A 17,095-nucleotide genomic window follows, 5' to 3' on the forward strand; every position below is an offset into this window, starting at 1 on the left:
ATCCATTTACGACGCAGAGACTTTATTTAAGACGCATTTTCCGACATGACTCCGAACACATTTGAGTCATTCTGGTTTCCGATGTGACTTGGCGTGGAGCTTTTGTTATTCTTAATGTTTTTTGTGGAATTTTACCTGTTAAACCCTGTTAAATATGGCCGATAAAAGGAAAACATAGGCAAGTGATGTTTATACTGATTCTACTGTCTGGGAAAATAGGGTCTGATTTACGGTGATCCAGTTTACGATGGGGTTTCCAGGAACGCATTGGGGACTCGCCTGTATACAAAACATTTTAAATCTTGACTTAAAGGTTTCGTGACTGCAGGAATTCATACTCTGGGTCTTTCGGTAAAGTCACACCGAAAGACCAAAAGAGTACAAAACATTCTTTTGCATTGCACCTTAATGTGCACTCCTCGCTTAGCAGGAAGGCACCGATACTGGAGAAGATTTGCATAATTAAATGATAAATTTCATGACTGTGGTTTATTAAATATCCATTATACTACCAATGTAACAAATGCTCTTACATGTGGAAGGTTCCAGGAATGCGTCCACGCTGGTTTATTGATGGGAATTGGCTGTTTTTGTTCACAAATGTGTGATTATTCTTGTGTTAGCAGGGGGACGCAGATGATTTTGGGAAGCTGCGTGGGCTCATGCTGCGTTCTCAGCTGATCGTGCTTTTAAAACACAAGGTGGGTGTTCTCCAACTGCTTGTGGTGTTGCACTTAGAAGTGTTGACACGTGCTCATCTTTTTCCGCGGCCACTGCAGTCCACCACCACTTAGCCTCATTGCCTCCCCTGCTAAACCAGAAACTTTACCCTGAACCAACGTATGCCTCGTTTTTTTCATATTTTAATATTTTATATTAATCTTTGAAGCCTCTGGGAAAATTAGGCAATGAATTACTTAGAAAAAGCATTTTTATTCAGAAAAAAAAAATCTCTTTACTATATACCAGCAAGGTTGGCTCACTTGTTAGAATGAATGGGCACAGGTGCACGTTCTACATGTGCATGTTTTCACGTGCATTTGCACGTTCCCTTGCGCACCTATCTTCATACAGTCGAATCCCCAAGCAAATAATGGCCATTTTAATGTTTGCTTGAAAACTTGCATTTATTAGTTACAACAAGCTGCATACTTGACATTTTTACCGATCGATTTAAGTGGTATGCTTCTGAATTCAAAATCCTTTGAACGCATACTGGTTTTCTAAGCTAATCCATACCCTCTCCATAACGTTTTTGGAGGAAAAAATGAGTATCATTGCTTTTATAATTGGTATGTGATGAAAGGGATTAAAGATCGACATCCTGCCACTTATAATCAAGCATGGTTAGTAAGTATGCAGCTCATTAGAGCGATGGCATTTAGAATGACTTTAAAGACAACAGGTGGCTGAGTGTCCTAATTTTAGAAATGCAGTTTTGCCAAGTCGGAGGCCACAAGCCTAAGTAACCCACGCGGCCTTCCCGACGCGAGGAGTGCAGGCCTTCATGGAGCGGAGTGACGTGGGCGAGCCGAGGCACCGGCTGACGCTGAAGGACTTCCGGGACGCGTACCCGCGCTTTCCACCCATTCAGTCGATACACGTGTCGGAGGAGGAGCGCGAGTGCACCGTCGACCTCTCGAGCTACATGAACCCCACACCGTACACCGTACCACAGGTGCCGACTTCCCTGCCATTATAATAATCTACTAAATTTCCTTTTTGCTTTCACCAAAGCGCTATTTTTGACAAGTGATTTAGTCTTTCAATATGGAGTGATGTTGCTATGTGTAATCCCAATTGGGTAATTTGTGGGTATTCTTTTTTAATGAGCTACATTTGGACCAATGGGCTACTCTTTTTCATCTTCTTGGTTTTTTCGGTAAAGTCACGTAGAAGGGAAGTAATAAAATAATAAAAATAAAACATAATAAAATGAAACAATTCTCACGACGTTTCGGCCACAACGCAGGCAGCCGTCCTCAGGTGAAGAATGAGACAATCCAAGCTAGGAGCTTACATATAAGCTGGGTTGGGGGTGGGAGAAGAGCGCCTTAACAAAAAGATGTCAGGGGATCTTTAACATCCACTGTAAAGCAAACATCACGTATTTTTATGGTGAATACGCTGCAATAATAACCAGGGAGGCCTGCCATATTCGAACAGTAAACTTCTACCACAAGTGGCGAGCACGCTACAGCTCGATGATTGCCTCGCCCCCCCATATTGTCTTGCTTGTCTGCCCTGTGCACCATTTACAGCAGGGATAGAGAAATGTCCAAGCAATGAATGAAACTGGTCATTAAAATTATTGGGTAGCAGTAGTTTTACATCTAATAGCATTGGGGTCAAGGGGTGCTTCAATGGCATTCTTGCATGTGAGTTTGATTCCTGGCCACAGCTAATATCTATAGCAAGTGATATCTTAATCAGTCCCAGCCCCCCCCCCCCCCCCCTTTACCAACCCTCAACAAACCAGGCTGATGAGGTATGGTCAAAGAACCGCCTTGACTGAAACAGGATGGGAAGGCTGTTATCCAGCCGTGGCTTCATAAAGGACGCTACATTATGAATGCCTTGTCTGACAGCACAGCTAAGAACACACCTGTCAACCCCTTATCAGTGCCTACCTTATTACAGACCAATTCAGAGCTGATTGGTCATCCTGTGCCCTTATAAATATCAACGTTCATCCTACAAAGCCCCATCACAAGGGAGAAACACAAACAAATAGACACTTTTTTTTGCCCGTATTGAAACGTCTGAAAACTCAATTTCCCCGTACAAGAATACGGGTGAACAGTATGGGTTGGCAGGTATGTGAGAGAGTTGAATAATGCTTGGTGGGTGCTGTCTTTGTCTGCCAATCACTGTCTGTAGGAGGCGTCGCTGCACAGGATTTTCAAGCTGTTCCGCGCGCTCGGGCTCCGCCACCTGGTGGTTTGCAACGGCGATAACAGGGTGAGGCGTCATTCAGAGTGCCGCGTGCTGTTGCGCAATCACGCTGGCGTATGTCTGTGTGTAAATATAACCCTGCACTAAAATATAACCTGATCACTCAGAATGAGCTGTATCTTGTAAGATCTCAGAAATTGGAACAATGACCGCTGTGCTTAAAACGGGTGTTGTTGGCGTTGTGGACAGAGGAGGGCAGTGCATCAAAACACATTGTTGTACTGTACTGTAAGTTCCAGTGTGGTGAAGTATTAAAAACAACAACCCTCATCGCGTGGGGAAGCCTTTATCCAGCAGTGGATTTAGAAAGTGAATGTTTTTTACAGTGGAAAATATCTGTTAACTGTTATGTATTTAGGCCTGCAGTATATGTACGATTATCTAACCGTTAGCCCGTGCATTTTCATGGGCACTTTTAATCTGCATTTGTGTGTGTGTGTGCTGGTCATGTGTTTGCATTGCACAGGTGATTGGGCTGGTGACCCGCAAGGATCTGGCACGGTACCGCTATCACAAAGGGGGCCTGGAGGAGGTGCCGCTTACGCAGACGTGATGGTGCGGAGAGATTGGCCTTCATTGGCTTCGTTGCTTTCAGGGCCAAAGGCATCATTGGTTCAATGGCAGGAGGACAAGCTGGCAAATGTAGCGCGTGTTTACAATTGTACGTCGAATAGTGGATGCTGTGTGTGTGTGTGAATACCCGCGTGAGTAAATGTAATATACAGATCGAGCGTATGTTTTTTCTATAATGAAAGTGTTGTTTATGTTGGTACAAATGCAACATTTTTCCAGTGGGGGGCCACTAACATTTAAAAGCCTGATGCGCTCAGGACTGCATCCTTAATTGCTTAAGTTTGTGGTCTTACGTCACGCGTGGGAGAACTTTATATTCAGGCTTTAATTACCACTCTCTTCACAAGTAACCTGTTTCACTGTACACTGGTTGAATTCACATTTCTTACCTAAAGCCAGTAGGTAATAGGCACTCCAAATGCGAATTTGACTTCCTAGCATCTAGGGCAGGGGTCGGCAACGTGTGGCTCCGGAGTGGCATGTGGCTCTTTAAGGATGCTACGTAACTTTATTTATTAAGGACCGTTTCGTATTCACATGCATTGCGGCTCTGGAAATATTGAGTTCTTTTCTGAATTCGAAAAAATTCCTTTTCTCGTTATTTCGATTGCCAACCTTCTGATCTATGGGGTGTTTATATTGCTTGAAATTTCTTGCTAAAAGAGCAATGCTTCTTTCAGAGCATGGAGTATTAATAGATCCGACAAAATTGCAAACCTTAACACTCGCCGCTCTATCCTGTACGTTGATTGTGATTTCCACGTAATATTTTTTTGTTTTTGAACCACTTAACATTCATATGTGGTTGTTTTTTTACTTGCCACTTCTGACCAAATCACCTGGAATGCGCCAGATCCGGAAGCTAGGCATGGTTGATCCTGGATAGTGCTTGGATGGCCGGCTACCATGCCGAAAACAGGGCTTATAGGCTGCTGCAGGGCTACTTTGCAGCCAGCAGTGTAGGAATATTTCGTTTGTATTTTTTTCCAAGATGCTCCAGCATTTATGCTCGAGCCTTCACCAACCCACGTTTAGCAGCGTGGTGGAGTTTGATTAGACAACCCATGGGGGGGGGGGGGGGGAGGCCCTTATCCATCAGTGTATTGACATAAGGGTTGTACATTTGTTTTTCTTGCCAGGGGTCTTGCACATCGAACTCTGTGGCACTGTGACCACTGTATTCACTAAAGTGAAGTGGCAGCAAGTGGCCCCAACACTGACTGGGGAATGCTGTATATCCAACACTTATTAGAAATGTGCTGCAGTAGCATTGGTTTGTACTTCAAGAGTTAATTGCACAGTGGCTTGGCTCTGTATCAAGCTATGAAGATGGCTACCTTTTCCACATGTTGCTGCTTTATTTTTTTAATCCCAATTTTGAGATTGCCTGCTCCTGAAATGAGAGCGGGGGTGGGGGGGGGTATAGACATGATACGAGAACTTCGCCTGTCACTGCAAGCTGTGTGAATTGATTTCACAGCGTAATTTACTCGCCTGTTTTATCTGGAATATATATTTATGTAAGTGTATATTGCACAGTGCATACAATGAAGGTACATTTTAAATTAAATATGAAGTAATTATACAAAGCGGCCCCTAGCAGTAAATTGTAAATGCAATTGGTAAATAAATGAGGATTTTGAAATACACCTGGAAAAATATTTAGCCACAATGTAATGTACTACAGGGACTCCTCTATTTATGAATGAGTTAGGTTCCAGAGGTATGTGTGTAAGTCGATTTGTTCGTAAGTCCAACTTTACTTCTGTCGATTCCAAACATGTTTTACGGCGTGTACACTAAACACAGGGAATGGCTTTAAAAGTTGTATAATCTGTAGATGTCGATGCCACTGGTTCTTGATCTGCAGATGCCACCGCCGCTATCTATTGCGCAGTGGTTGAACTTACGACTCTAACTCTGAACCGGAAACTGGACATATGGACAGCTTTGTTCGTATCTGTGAAAGTTCTTAAGTCGAATGTTCGTAAGTAGAGGAGTCTATATTCTCATTTTGGGTGCTGCTGTGGAGTAATGGGTTGCGCATTGATCTCCCGTTGCGACAGTTGAAACGATGGGGCACATTTCTTAAATCCCCCACAGCATAAATTGGTACACAGTCTATCGGCAGGTGGCATGTTTGTGGGGTAAAGTGTGGGTGCTCCCACCTTATCCACTACGTCTGGCCAGCGTGGGAGAGTTGGGCTGTCTAGAGCTACCTTTAGTGGACGCTGTTCCGCCGTGAGTAAGCAATTGCACGGCTGCACCTCCACCTTAATCTAAGTGTGTTCTCACTTTTTTTTATCCAGCCTGCGATAACGTGCCAACACCTTTCATAATGTGCCCTGCTAAATGGGCTGGTTTCCTTGCACAAGTGCTAAGAGGCACTTTTCTTTTGCTGTGCTTGCGCGCGTTTGACCGTAACACTGTGCTCCTGCGTGCGCGCGCCCACGTGTGAATTGTGTGTGTACCCGTCTCCGTCACAATACAGGAAGGTGAACTTTAGTCTCACTCGGATTCACAGGCGGAATCAGCGAAGCAGGTGGCTGGATGCAGTTGTGTTTTGGTTGTTATTGTGCTCTGGCACAGTCGCGTACAAGTTTGATGTTACACAGCGTCTGCTTAATACTCGGGTAATAAAACAAAAAACCGTTAAATTGGTGTCCCGCTAAAGTCATTTGTCATCTCCATCAAATGACTAAAATAATTTGCTGTCAACCAGGAGCACGTTCTTACAAATGAATGCTGATGCGTGTTATGCCCATGAGGGATGGGAATGTAACGCGATGGCCAGGGGAATGTAAGAAGGTGTTGAAAGGTCGTGAAAGGTTATTTATTTTAACAAATGGATGTATGGTGTCAGGTGTATGTAGCAACGTATAAGTAACGGGAATGAGTGTGTTTGGCTTTAGAAAATTAAGATGTAACGTTTTACCAGATGCCATAGTTGCTATGCTATTCCATTTGCCTCAAGGCTCTTTCGGGTGTCATCCGTTGCATACCAGACCACTTTTTTCCACGAAGGTGTTAAATGAAGTCTTATGAATGAATATGAAAGCCTGGACACCAACGCAGTCAAAAAAATAATTCATTTAAAACATATTTTTGATTTAAAGCTTTCGTGACTGCAGGGATTCATATTATTGGTTCTTTCGGTAAAGTCACGTAGAAGGGAACTAATAAAATAATATAAATATAAAACAATATATTTAAAACATGTCTAGCCTCTTGGATTTTGGGTCTGCGCACAGCGACTGTAATTTAAAAAAATGGCCCCAGCAGCCCATATGACTAAATGGATCGTCTTTGTGGCACACGTGCTGGTATTTGTGTATGCGGTGTTAAGATTGGCCTCTGGAGAAGGCTCGTGAAGAACGCTACTGGGCAGTTAAGAGGCAGTCGCCTTCCAGCAAGAACGGAGGGCAGAGGATTGACGCTCACAACTACAAGCAGAGAGCCGGGCAGATAAAATATAGCAAGTTGGCACAGTAGGGGGTATAGCTGGTGTATCTACCAGTCACCTCAGTCAGCCAAACCACGTCACCTGGGTCTGTCCCGAGACCTGTCTGCGAGCCTTCAACACTTTACGTGGCCTCAAAGTGCACCTGGCCTGGCACAGGCTGTGGTGATGTCACCGTCACTTCGTGGCGAATGGCGGGTTTTGGTATAAAATAGCCCTGTGTTTGACCAGCAGTGGCCCCCAAAAATATGTTTCTAAATGTGTCATGTGGCTGGCAGCGCAATGCAGTGCTGCGATTGCTCTATCGAAGTGCCTGGCAAGGGCATGATGTACCCAGCCATGTCCTTATCTCATACACACTCGACGTTTGTACTACAATCAACTTTTAAAGATATGTCCGTGACACCTTGTATGTAAATTTGGACTGAACTAAATAGAACTGATATCATTACAACCAAGTTATGCAATGCATTGTGACATAAGCTTGCAAAACTCCAGTCCTCCATCCTGAGCCCACATTTTTGGGGCTTGTGCAGCATTGCCCGTGCATAGCCCATGTTTCACGATCATCGCTCTTTGCCTCAACATTTAGCCTTCGTCAAAGTGGCGTAGGGTGCATATCATGGGTCCTGATGCAAGGAGTCATGTAATTACTAGCGAAACGTACTTAAATTGTAAATGTTTTGGATTTACTCTCCAACTCACCAGTGGGTGGGAGTAGTAACTAATTGCCACGTGTGTTGCGTGACAAACCTTACTGGCTGTGTCGGGTGGTCGAGGGTTACGACACATTTATACTTACGCGATCTAACCCAAAAACCATACGAGTGATATTAATACCTCCCCCTCCTATGAAATGTCCCACCATCTTCATAATTCAGCGCCTGGATCCCTCCAGCCCATGGGCCCCGGTCTAGTTGCACCACCGACAGTACACACTTGGTAGCTATGCCACTACTCTGTAAGCCACGTGGGTGACTGGCCTTGTGCAGAGCGTTACACGTTTTGGGCCCCTCACGGCACGTTTTAGGGCTAATGGAACCAAGACCACGGGGCCCAAACAAATGTTATGAGTGCATGCCGGAATACTGGCGCCGCCTTTTGAATCTCAGCTTGTGTAATGGTACAGAAAGGCGCTCTTAGTGGAATAAATTAAATATGAATTTTGTGCTTTTGTCCGTGTTGTATAGTATCTCGAAGGGTATGCATTATAGCATTTTAATGTGGTGAATAGCAGATTCGTACACAGGGCTTATTTTTTCACGTCATTTTTCCGGGGCTCATCCATTTACAAACCCTCCAGCCAGCCCTTTGTGTCTTGGGGAGGCGGTGATATTTTCTGGAACTCAACAATGTACAGCTCCGGATGAAATGATGTTCTGCTCATACATATAGTGCTGTGGTGCACAATCATTCTGCATGATTCGCAGAATAATTACAGTTGGTAACAGAATAAAAATATGTTAGTATTATGTTAGTCTAATTAACGCGTCTGTGATCTCTGATTCATCAGCAGAAATTTAGATAGAATATAGCTGTAAATAATACATATAACCTCTGCATTGACATAGCCCATACGCCAGACGACATTTAACTACACAATTTGGGGACTAAAGCAACTGGTTTTCGGTTAGCCTGATGTCCTGAACTGTTTGGAATCATGTGGTGGACATTCCAGATTCCCAGCTTAATGCCATTTTTAAAAATGGCCACCAATTTTCTCAATGTGAATGTTCCCCATCGTGAGCACATTGCTTCCTAACTTGTCTGAGTGTGTCCGTAATGTTTCTGTTGCATTCACAAACACGGCCTGATCCAAGACAACTGAAACATTCGGAAGGCCTACTGACGACCGAATCGCCATGGATTGATTCCCTTGAAGAGAGCGACTTAGCCCAATGGGATTTACTCGGAAAATAAACTTCTGATTCTGAACTTGAAATCTAGAATGGTTAGCAATTATATACATAATACACCAAATTACACATTAAAAAAAAAACTTACACCGGCTACTAATCAAATACAGAATACACTTCAAAATAATTATATTACCACACAACGCATTCCACAACCAGGTTTCACCTTACATCAGCAACCTCAGATCAAGCAAAACAACATCACTTCACTCCTCAACCCAATCACTCCTCCAACCATCAACAGCCAACCACGCACATCATGGGGTTGGACAGGTCGTTCTTATTTGCAGCACCACACCTCTGGAACAACCTCCCCGAAGCAATCTGCACACTTGACTCCATCGCTACATTCAAGTCACAACTCAACAACAACAACACATCTCTTTGCACTTGCATACAACAGCTAACTCACAGCCGCAACTTGATTTTATTATCACATGTTAAACAACGAGGGATAGTTTGCTTTGTCTCATTGTATAGAATTGTACATGTTTATGTTTGGGCATTACATGTGGGGAGCGGTAGTGTAGTGGTGAGCGCGTTGTGTTACGAACCCGGCGACCCGAGTTCGAAATCTTCTCACGGCCACCACCAGTGATAACGATTGTCTGACCTAGTCCTGGGCCTTCCCTAGGTCGTGATTTATTATTTTATTTCTATTATTATTTCTATGTTTTTTTATGTATTTATCCATCTATTTATTTATTTATTACCTACGTGACTTTACCGAAAAAAACCTAAGAGTAAGAGTACTTCCCTAGGTCGACTGAGCCTCAAATTAGTACCTGGTACTATAGACAAAGGTGGCCGGGCGTGGTGCAGGCCACCCACCCCATCCTGTGCCGTGTCGGCCTTTATAGGTGCTGGCTAACAGCACTTGCCCCACCAGTCCGTTAAGGCCGAATAGGGGATCTGTATTAATGTGATGGTGCTTTGAGTGGCAGGTTTGTGCCAGAAAGGCTCTTCGTGTGTAAGCAAGAATAACATTGGCCCTGGCTTGCAGACAACGAGTGCACGCGTTGGTAATGCGTGCCACAGATCCACCGAGTGGGTCTGGCTGCTGGAGTTATCCCTGAACTAATTACAATAATCTTAAATTGAAGCCGCGTGTGGCCGGTTGCCATAACCCCGAGCGATCGCCTCGTCAGCGACAGACAGGGACGAATGGTTCGCACATTCAGTGGCAGAGCGTTGTTGGCAGGGGCTCTGGGCTCCTAGAGCATGGAATAAAATGGGTCGATCCTCATGTCCAATTTCAACATCTTCGTCATCTGGCAACTGGCCCCCTCCAGTTTCCTGCACCCCACGGCGCAGTTACACCGCTCCCACACTCGCGAAGTTTTCCACTACTGCCCCAAAATGCCACGCTAGGTGGACGCTTTCAGCCTCATGCCGCACACGGAAAGCACAAGGCCCACAAGAGATTGTGAGGTTTCCAAGCTAATAATAATTATAAGTAATGCCTGCCAAATAGTTTCGTGACTCAATGAGACCACAGCAGACATTTCACTGGTTCAGTGTTATACTGCACTGGGTGGCAACATTTAGTTACGCCACTACTTGTTTGGAAAAGTTATGTGCATAAATGGCTTTTAGAACGTTTATTTATTTATATAGAAAATTATATATTTTCTAGAAACGTTGGTTTACTTCTCCCCTTGATTTGTGTGATTGTATTGTTAATTATTCTGTTGTTACATCTCAGTGGGTTCTCACTTGGTTGTAATCCACATACAAAAATAAACTGGGCGGACTTGGTACAGTTGTAAGGGTGTTACGGAGGGGCTGTATACATAGGATCACACGGGAAACAAACACAGTGGGCGGGGCTTCGTGAGTGCACGGGGAGGTGCTCTCAACGACGTCCGCACCGGGCAGCCTGGGGGGCTGACCCGGAGTCGTGATCCCCCGGGGCCCCACCCCTCAGCGGGGGGTTTTGGTATAAAAGGGGATGAGCCGGAGAGCTCGGGGCACAATGTTAAAGCTAAACCAGTGAAGACCGAAAATCGTCTAGCTAGAGCCCTGGACTCCCCTGAGTCGCCGCCCTTATCAGGGCCGCGCAGGACCGAGCCAGCGGCGTGGTCCCGAGAACCAGAGATAGTGCTCTAGGACTCCGGGTACCGTAGCCCGACTTACCAGTGTCGGGCCAGATAGCCTCCTCTAGCCCGTTAGTGGAGGACTAGGAGGTAGGTCAGAGATAGCTAGCAAGTGTGTTCCCAGCTAGCCGGGTGAGGGGGCCGATACCCCCTCCCGTGTTGTATGTCCGCGGTTGTGACAACTGTTGCGGAATAAATACGTGTGCCTCAACCCCGGCGTCCAAGAGTCCTCAACGATATTACACAGTCATTAGCAGCCTGCGCTGTGAACTCAATGAGCTGGCTTCGATTCTCAGTCACGGCTAACATCAGTGGCGAGTGATATCTGAAATGGGTCATGGCCCCCCTGCCCTCCTTCTCCACCGACACTGACCAGCATGCTGAATCATGGCCAAACAACCCCAATGGCTGTCTCGGTGTAGGGAGGCCTTCACGTAGCAGTAGATTGAACAACTGTTGTCAATCATAATGCGTTGGTACAACGAAAGTCTTGCCGCTTTAAGTGGTGCCAAATGCATTTGCTCAGCCACAAACTATGGCAGGTAAAGTAGCATTTTACATGTGTAATGACAGGGTGACACCTGCCGGCCCGTAGGAGTAATTACGGTTTCTAGATTTGAAGCTTTCGTGACTGCAAGGATTCATATTCTTAGGTTTTTTCGGTAAAGTCACGTAGGTAAAACATTAAAATTAATTAAAGTAAAATAAAATAAAAATCACGACGTTTTGGAGGCAACACAAGCTTCCGTCTTCAGGTGCATTACATAATGCATTATTATGAAGGGGCGTGTCTGGGTAAAGGTCAAGGGCGGAGTCAGTCGAGAAGCTCCGGGAACCAACCCGAAGGTTCTGGAAAGAGGGCGTGGCCAGAGGTGGAGCTTGGCCGCGCCAGGCAGATATAAGGAGCACCGAATCAGAGGTTCGGGGCTGTGAGTGTGGGGTCTGGGTCCTGGTTGCGTCGCTGCCGCCGTCATATCTTCGTCTACGACCATGTGGCTGTTCTTCTGCAAGATCAGCTCCGTCAACCATCCAGCCTAGCGCAGGACGGAGATAGGCTGCGTGTTTGGACAGCCTGTGTGCTCTTGATAAATAAGAAGCCTTCTACTAGACGTGTGTCGGAGCCGCTCATTACATATGTATAGTTATATGCATAGCATAGATGATGGGCTGCGTGGACCCCCAGATAACTGTTGCATTGCATGATTTGTTGCACGTCTTATACCTGATTAATTATGCCATAAAATGCACCGTTGTATTTATTGCATCCAGTACTAAACTTGTGGCGGCGTACGAATTGCTTTTTATTGTTTGAGCGTGGCCTGAAAACCGCATCCACTTAAACATGCACATGCAGTCTTTGTTTCTCAGGTGGGGTTCGGCTGCCCGCTTTTCGGTTGCTTAGCAACTATCGTGATGGTTCTATTCCCAGTAAATAAAAAACGTGCAATTGCTTGTTCACCACCACCACCACCAATGCTGGCAGAAGAGCCTCCGCTTGCAAAAACTCTAGACAGCCCCCTAGACGCTGGCCAGATATCTTGAAAAAAAAGGTGGAAGGAACCACACTTTACCTCACTACACACGACCTGCAGGTTAACTAATTGTGGTGTACCCATTAATACAATACTGGGTGGACTGAGGTGGAAGGAAGGGGGGTGGATTTTAAGAAACTTGCAACATTGTTTCAAATGCCGTGTCAGGAGGTTGAACCTGCGACCTCTGATTTGCAATTCAAATGTGCTAACCATTGCACCACGGTTGCAACCAATGTCAATAAACAGAGGAAAATGATCGAATCGCATTTTATGTTGTAATAAGGAGGCACGGGGAGGTTCACGGTGGAATTCTCAGCACATCATCAAATCTCTTTCTCTCCCGTGCTTTCCCATTCATTATTTTTATCCGTGGGCGAGATGATGGCCAATGATTGGTTATGATGGTGATGGCGGCGGTCATTATTGGTGCCCCCACATCGATACATCCACACGTGGCAGCGCTCCCACGACATCCATCTCGCTGCGAATCGGGGATATTGTACCCTTTCGCGAGGGCTTTCCGGGTATCCTGATTGTTTAGCGAGCATTCCAAGCATTATGGCCGGGAACGTTATTATCAAACAGGTGTTCTGAGTGGTAAATTGAGTGCACCTGAAAGAAAAAACACACATTACGCCCGTACACTCGGCGAAAGGAAGTCTGTACGCGCTGGTGTTCAGGACAAACTGCGGTAATTGCGGCGACGACTGCTGTCATGTTCCCTTTGTGTTGAGCTGAGCAGGGGTGAGAGGGTAGCCCCGTGGTTTCCGCTAAACAAATGTAACGGGGATGTATGCAAAGGTGTTGCTTTGGCGACTCGCATCGCACGGACATTTAAGAGAGTCCCGTGCGTCTCACGGCCAGGTGGCTCGCAGTTGGTAAGAGTTGCGAATTCAAGTCATAATCAACGATTTTGGGTTTAGATGGCGTTATTTATAAATGTGTCGTAACCCTCCACCACCCGACACGGCCAATCAGTAAAAAAGTGTCACGTTGACAAAAGACGAATAGTTCACTGCTTTAGCCCACCAGTGTGTTGAAGCGTGAAACCACAACATTTACAATTTGAGTACGATGCTGGATGCAATTACCAGCGAAACGTCGTACTCAAATTGTAAATGTTGTGGTTTCACGCTTCAACACACCGGTGGGCTAAAGCAGTGAACTATTTGTCTTTTGTCAACGTGACACTTTTTTTACTGATTGGCCGTGTCGGGTGGTGGAGGGTTACGACACATTTATAAATAACGCGATATAAACCCAAAAACGTTGATTATGAATAATATTGGTCGCGAAAGCCTACGTGTTAAATTCAAGTCCTGGCTGGGAGTTGACTCAGTCCATCATCCCCCCTGGGGTTGATAAAATGAGTAACACGTTGTGGGGAAGTCCACAGTGGTTGTCCTATGGAGAGACTCACCCACTGCCCATTGAAATGTGGAACTCACACCACTGGCTTCGGATTGTAAACAGATGAGCACCACCTTAATGATGCCTTGAATAAAGGTGTCAGTTTTGTACCAGTTTAAAAGGGTAAAAACCTACTACTATATTTTGCCACTGGTAAAAGAGATCTCATAGTGTAAATGCTTACCCCGAGCTCTCAATACTCTGATATTGCACTGTGTTTGAGTTGTACGCCTTCTGGTGTCATCTGGTCCAACACCAATGGGGACTAGGCTCTAAAGAAAGCCGTCTCGGGTGTGGACCAATCAACTTCAAGGACAGTGCATATTATTATCATTATCAGAGTTGCTTCTTTTTGTTTGCTTTTTTGACTACTTGTGTTGTGGTCATTGCAAACATGATGCCTTGAATAAAGGTGTCAGTTTTGTACCAGTTTAAAAGGGTAAAAACCTACTACTACCTTAATGATTGTTTGAGCAGGAAATCACGTAAGTCTTTTACAAATATTTTCACTATTATTGGGGGTGTGGTATCGTAATGCGGTAGGCAATGTGGCATTCATAATTTCACATCTCTGTTCATTGTGTACAATGAGGCCGATCGGTACATTCTGTATAATAATAGGGTTTTTCCCCTTTTTCTGGCAACAAAACTGAAACCTTTTAACAAGGATTCATGTCTGCATTAACCACAATACTTGCAGTCAAAATGCAAACAAAACACACACTATGATAATATATGCATAGTCAAGTATTGTGGTTAATGCAGACAAGTATTGTGGTTAATGCAGACATGAAACCTTGTTAAAAGGTTTCAGTTTTGTTGCCAGAAAAAAGGGGAAACCCCCTATTATTCTATTTTGGTACTGGAAAAGGAGGTCTAATGATGATACATGCTGTATGTTTATGCGCACGCTTGTGCTCTCTCATATGAGGGACAACTAATTTCAGCAACGCTCTTAGCATCAACATTGTGGACTACGGCAAAACGGTTACTGCAACGAATCATCAAATTTCGATGGGCACGGAGGGCCTGGCAAAGTGTTATGCCACATAGTGCTATGGTGGCGTTCTGCCAGTTTGGAATGCTCCATAATACAGCTTTTTTTGGGTTAGATCACGAAAATAAATAAATGTGTCGTTAAACCCGCCACCACCCGGCAATCCAAATAATAAGATTTGTCACGTGAACAGAACATACCGATTCGTTACTAGTAGAGCACACCGGTGTGTTGGAGAGCAAAGCCACACCATTTACAATCTGAGCATGACGTTTCGCCAGTAATTACAACTGGAATGATCGGTGCACGTGGATTATCACTTCCAAAGTTCGCACACGAAGAGTGAGTGGCACATTTTACTATCCCTGGCAAGGGTGCCATTTTGTTGGAATGTTCTCGCCTGGCAGATAGCGTTGAAAATGTAAGCGCTTTGAGAGGTGGACATTGCAAGTGAAAGACGAACGCGTAGGTTGGAGCACATGCACAGATCAAATACATCATCATTGAAACTGTTACAGAGAGAAAGTGGACGTGGGCAGGACACGGTCATGGTCAGACGATGGCTGATGGTCAAGAATAGTGACGGAGCGGCAGCTAAGGAGTGGAACGTGTCCGTGAGGACGTCCACCAAGGAGATGGGGCGATGAAATTGACTCCTCGTGCGCAGGTGCTCGCGAGGTGGATTGTCATACAACTGTGAGGGATGGCAACAGCTTGGGGAGGCCTTCATATAGTAGGGCATCTATCATGGGCTGATTACACTGTGTAACAAAATGTTTTTGTTCCTAGGTAGTAAGTGTTCTTTCCTAATTGCTTATGCCTCAAAAGTACAGAAACTTGCTAATATTCCCCACAAACTTTACTTTTGTGACCAGGACAGTGATATTTTTAAACGTACGTATTTTCCAGAACATTCCAGATAGATACAGTGCTAAGTAAACTTTGAGTAACTTCTAGAACATTCTAGAACTTTCCAGTAATATAAATACTAGTATAAATACAGGGCCCTTAAGCCTGCATTTTTCTGAGATGGCATCAAGAGTCTGCAAGCCAGAGGTGTGGACTCGAGTCATGTGACTTGGACTCGAGTCAGACTCGAGTCATGAATTTGATGACTTGCGACTCGACTTGGACTTGCATAACAATGACTTTGTCCCACCTATGAGATGTGGACTCGAGTCATGTGACTTGGACTCGAGTCAGACTCGAGTCATGAATTTGATGACTTGCGACTCGACTTGGACTTGCATAACAATGACTTTGTCCCACCTCTGCTGCAAGCATCCGGCAGACGCATTTTGCTATGTTTGTGGCCAATGTATCAAGACAAGAGCGAAAAAGCAGTCTGTGGAAGCATCTGCTAAGATGTGTGAGGCCTACAAGGCATATTTCGGCATGCCTGTCGGGGATCAAGACAAACCTTGGGCACCTGATTTCACATGCGAGCAATGCAAAAAAACTCCGGAAGGTAAGATGTACAATTGTTGCTCGGAATTTAATGGTATAAAATTTGTAAAAAAAAATTAAAATTGTAAAAGTTTTTTATTTTAAAATGTTTTACAATGTTCAATGTTATTGAAAAAAATATATCATACATGAAAAATGTTGCGAGAATCTCTTACACATTAGTCATGGGTGAAATAAATGTATATTTGTAGGATGGTACAGAGGGGAAAAGAGAGCCATGAAGTTCGCTATCCCAATAATTTGGCAGGAACCCACTGACTACTCAAGCAGCTGCTACTTCTGCATGGTGGACCCTTACAAACGTCGAACTGGCAAGAATGTACCTGTTATCACGTATCCGGAATTTCCTTCATCCATCGCCCCGGTGCCACACTGCCATGAGCTCCCCGTATCCACTCCTCCGGAGAGAGAGTCGTCTTTAGAAGAGAGCAGCAAGTCAGAGAGTGAGGAAGACGTTGTAGATCCAGATGACAATTTTAGTGGAGCTAAGGAGAGAAACCCATATTACCCCAACCAAAAAGACCTCAACGACTTGATCAGAGATCTTGGTCTCACCAAGTCCAATGCCGAGCATTTGACGTCTAAGCTCAAGCAGTGAAACTTGTTGGATGCAAGTGTGCAAGTCGCAGATCAGAGGTAGCGTAACCAACCTTTTTGCAGCTTCTTCACCGGTCAAGATAGGCTCT

At 44.9% G+C, this 17,095-nt stretch overlaps 1 protein-coding gene across 2 annotated transcripts in view; it reads left to right on the forward strand.

The window, feature by feature from the left end:
* The window catches only part of CLCN7 (chloride voltage-gated channel 7), a 31,221-nt gene extending 25,036 nt beyond the window's left edge, over positions 1-6,185 (forward strand). Inside the window, exons 22-25 of one of the 2 annotated variants that reach the window (XM_078599233.1) lie at positions 624-701; positions 1,502-1,678; positions 2,881-2,961; positions 3,422-6,185. In XM_078599233.1, coding sequence (XP_078455359.1) covers positions 624-701; positions 1,502-1,678; positions 2,881-2,961; positions 3,422-3,508 — 423 coding nt within the window. In that variant the 3' untranslated portion in view covers positions 3,509-6,185. The remainder of the gene's footprint in view (positions 1-623; positions 702-1,501; positions 1,679-2,880; positions 2,962-3,421) is intronic. The other variant, XM_078599242.1, reaches the window with a different exon arrangement.
* The last annotated feature ends 10,910 nt before the right edge of the window (positions 6,186-17,095 follow it).

The sequence above is a fragment of the Lampetra planeri genome, chromosome 1 (assembly GCF_965212315.1).
Source record: "Lampetra planeri chromosome 1, kcLamPlan1.2.h2, whole genome shotgun sequence".
Taxonomy (NCBI): domain Eukaryota; kingdom Metazoa; phylum Chordata; class Hyperoartia; order Petromyzontiformes; family Petromyzontidae; genus Lampetra; species Lampetra planeri.